The sequence below is a fragment of the Momordica charantia genome (genome assembly GCF_013281855.1).
Source record: "Momordica charantia cultivar OHB3-1 chromosome 9 unlocalized genomic scaffold, Mcharantia_2.0 BLBB01000009.1, whole genome shotgun sequence".
Classification (NCBI taxonomy): Eukaryota; Viridiplantae; Streptophyta; class Magnoliopsida; order Cucurbitales; family Cucurbitaceae; genus Momordica; species Momordica charantia.
In genome coordinates, this window is record NW_028275167.1 from 21329612 (window position 1) to 21333805 (window position 4194).

General features: G+C 31.4%; 1 protein-coding gene across 1 annotated transcript; it reads right to left on the reverse strand.

The window, feature by feature from the left end:
* Nucleotides 1-1903: 1903 nt before the first annotated feature.
* Nucleotides 1904-2753, reverse strand: LOC111022314 (MLP-like protein 328). Its single transcript, XM_022299487.2, has 2 exons — nucleotides 2509-2753; nucleotides 1904-2400 (listed from the first exon to the last, which is right to left on the reverse strand). Exons 1-2 carry the CDS (start codon nucleotides 2699-2701, stop codon nucleotides 2138-2140), a joined length of 456 nt encoding a protein of 151 aa, XP_022155179.1. The 5' UTR covers nucleotides 2702-2753; the 3' UTR covers nucleotides 1904-2137.
* Nucleotides 2754-4194: the final 1441 nt, after the last annotated feature.

A 4194-nucleotide genomic window follows, 5' to 3' on the forward strand; every position in this document is an offset into this window, starting at 1 on the left:
TGGTAAAATTATGGAGCAAAATGAGGCAGCATGAGTCACGAACAATGAGGAAATATGAGATTTAAACAAAATATAAAATTGAAATATAAATGGAATTTGAAATTGAAAATGAAAACATAATTTTAGAAAACAATTTCTCTTCAATTTTTCTCCAATTTCTCTTGGAAATTCAACAAAGTTTTCCACCAAAATCCACTCCAATTCTCTCTACCATTATCCATGAATTGCCACTATCTATAGGCAATTTATACAACCGTGAGGTGTTACATTTGGACACTAATAGTAGATAGAAAATAGACACTTGAGATATTGAAAATTAAGCACATAGATATGGGTTAACTTGACACTTGGAGACACTAAGCAAATGAAAGAAATTGACACACGAGGTTAGGGTTATTTAGACATCCTATATTTTGACATCTAGGTTGGGCATCTAATTTAGAACGATAAGTCTATCAATATTCATGTTAGCATTCTTTTCCATTCGCTCTATATTAATGGTTAAAAAAACACTAACATCATGTTTATTAAAAAAACCCAAGATTATTGACATCACTTTTTAAAAAAGTCTTCAATAAACAAAATTTTTAATATATAAATATGATGAATATATTCGCTGATGAATTATGTGTATATATATTTACCTTTCACTTGTCAAAGCGAGTATAGTTCAGTGGTAAATGACATATACTTCAGAGGTTGTAAGTTCGAATTTTCTCCCCGACATGTTGTACTAAAAAAATGTTCAAAAAAATATTTACGAAGAATTTACCTCAAATTGTTGTTGAAATGAGTGGAAGAGGATTTAATGTAGTTGCAATTGGGTGAGAGAGAAATTAATAGGTTAATTTATAAGTTTAGGCTATGAACTGTGTTTATTAAAACTTTGAATTTATAAAAGTGTCCACTTAGATTTTAATTTTGTGTTTACTCACCTTTTAAACTTTGGAATCCTAAACTTTCAACTCTGTGTCTAATATATCTTTGATCTTTCAGTTTATGTGTTTAATAATTTTTGTACTATAAGGTATTTAAAAAAATTGTACGAAACTATTAGACATAAAATTTTAAAATTTAGGATTCTATTGGAAACAAAGTTCAATTTTATATATAATACATTCGTTAATTTTAAACAATGTCGAGTTAGCCAGAAATCTATTCAGTAGAAAATTGAAAATCAAAGTACATATTAAATATTTTTAAAGTTGAGAGACCTATAAGAAATTTTAACAAACACATTTCTCTTTTTTTTTTGAAAAAAGAAAATGATAACCAAAAAACAAAAAAGAATTAAAATATATCATCAGGGAACACTTTATTTCCAACATTTGTTTCTATCTTACATGTTCCAAAGGTTGTTATAAATGTGATATATTTTAGGCTAAATATACGTAGTATCTATGATTTCATTTTCAATTTGGTCTCTATTGTTTAAAAATTTTTAACTTTAACCCTCTACAGTTCTAAGTTTTTTAAATCACATACTTTTTGTCAATAGATATATTAAATTTGGTTGACGTGGGTAAACTTACATGACAAAATGCTAAGATAGTAGAAATTTGAAGGATGAATTAGAAAATTTTCTCTCTTCTAAATTGCCTAAATTTCTCATCTAAATTTTAGTGGACTCACTAAATATTATATGTCATATAAATTGATCGTCAATCACATTCAACATTTATGGATGAAAATTGTATAATTGAAAAAATGTTAAAATGTGGGACACTCAACTAAAACTTTTAAAATGTTAATTAATAGACAAATATATTTAAAAAAACCCATAGATTAAAAGATATATTTAGCCAATATTTTATTGGTAATTTCTCAACCAAGAAAATACACACGAGACCTTATGAGAAACTATATCCTTAGGGTAGAGAAATTAGCCACAAACTAGGAATCATAACCAAATAAAACATATGTTATACACTTAAGCAAACATAAATATTGAGCTTCATCACTTTTACATAGGGATAATCATTATTTACTTTTCACACGACAAAAAAGCATAGAGAAGTATAACATTAGACAATAGAGTTGCATAATAATCAAGGCCACAAAGAAGAAAATACCGAAATAAAACACAATCAACCATATCCAAATGAGAGAGCGATGAAGCTGAGACATAAAAGTTTGATCATTTAAGGTGAGATTCGATGTCCTTGGTAATAGCATTCATGAGGTCGAGATACTTGTAAGGATAAGGAGAGCCATCATCGAGTTTCTCATATTCCAAAGTCAGGACGGCTAAACTATGCTGGGGACCCTTTGACACAACTTGATATGTCGCATTGAAGACTTTGTAATGGTCAAACACATCTCCTTCCAATCCAACAACGGTCATTGCCATTTTCTCGTCGTTGAATTCCACCTTCTCTTTCAAAACTTCAGCCTTGCCATCTTAACAAATCACGTACCAAAAAATAAAGAGAGCAATTGTTTAGAAGAAGAGAATAGTTTGTTAAAACAACGAGAACACAAGCGGTGTTATCGTTAGTTTATACATACCGACGGTGTACTTCCAGGTCTTAATCGAGCCATGGCCATGGTTGTCCCAATCACCTTCATGAACTTCAACTTGTTGGACAAAATTTGGGGAAATGTTGGGGACATGGAAAGCTTGGTCTTTGAAGACTTTGTAGAACTTCTCTGCAGCTGCATTTATTTCTAATTCACTCACCAATTTTCCAACAAGAGACATGGTTTCAACACTCTCTTAAATTGCTTTACAAAATACACTCACAGGAAAAACAATGCTAAATGCCTCCCCTTTTTATACAGAACTTCAGTGATGAATTAAATTATTAAATTAGATTGATAATAAATATTATTAAATTAAATTATCTTTTCTCATCATTATTGTGATGGTAGGGACCAATAAAGTAGCTACCCCACAGGAAAACGAGTTGTTTATTTTAGTATTTTTAAAATATACGTAAAATCCACTTGACGTTTATTTAATGAAATACAAATATATACCAACACAATTAAATCACACAAAAAAGTGAGAAAGAAACTACAAATCAGTAAGTAGACCACCTATGCTCTTTTTTTAGGACCATTTTTTAAAATTGCTTTCAAATTTTTTTTTTTAAAAATATGTTATTCTAGGGATCACACCATTCAAATCTTTTTCGGAAAATGTCCATTTAAATTTTTCCTTGTCTCCCCTTTTAGTTTTTGTCATACCATCTAGATAGATGAGTCATTTGATTGGGGCGCACAAATAGAGAGTCATGAGAAATTCTCCAAGAAGAGAGAGTTTGAGAGCTAAATACTTGTGTATCCGTTCGAGAGTTTGAAAGGCTTGTAGAGTGATTCGTGAGCGTTTTCTGTGTGAGGGAAAACTGAGATAAATCATTGCTACCTTCATCCATCTCCAAATTAAAAAATTTAGTTGCGAGATACACCTTATTATTTACCGAGGGCTTCTCATATATGTTGGACAGTGCATTCATCAGCTTCATTGTGGTAGTCTTCTTAGCTACGCTGCTCTACACATTTTTTGTTAATGTTAGTCGAATGGTACCCAACACCTTCCTATCCAACTTTTTCCATTTGGCTTCTTCTATGTCATCCGGCTTCTTGTCTAATGGCAATTTCAATTCCTTGCAATATAGATAATCTACTATATGATCCTTCCAGTATGAAAAATCAGTTCCATAAAAAATGACCAATTTATCTTCTCAAGTCATCGTTCTTCAACCTTGGGCTCTGATACCAATTGTTGTGAAAAATGCAGATCTGTGGCTGCCCATATAAATGAATTTGATACATTGGTTAACAAACTAGTTGCTGTCGATTTAACATTTACAGATGAATAAATGCTATATTGTTGTTGAGATCCTTACCTAACAGTTGGGAGCCTATGAAGGCTGCTATTTCAAATTCTTGTGGAAAAGAGAAATTGAAGTTTGCAGATGTCAGAGATGCAGCTCTCGGATAGGAGATTCGCATAAAGGATTTTGGTATTGCGTCTACTTTTGGTACAACATTGATTGTGGACAGAGGAAGAAATAATAACAGAAACTACGGAACACGTGGAAAGTCAAGAAACAACAAAAGCAAGTCTAGAAACAGCAGACTAGAATGTTGGAATTGTGGTAAGACAGGACATCTGAGAAGGAACTGCAAAGCCCCAAAGAAAGCTGAGGGGAAAAAAGCTGGTGCAAATGTTGTTGCTGAAGAAATACA

What these genes read in the sequence shown, in the direction of transcription:
- LOC111022314 (XM_022299487.2), bottom strand. Translation starts at nt 2,701, where the DNA reads ATGTCTCTTGTTGGAAAATTGGTGAGTGAATTAGAAATAAATGCAGCT. An exon ending in GACCTGGAAGTACACCGTCG is followed by an intron (nt 2,401 to 2,508) that starts GTATGTATAAAC and finishes TGATTTGTTAAG; the next exon opens with ATGGCAAGGCTGAAGTTTTG.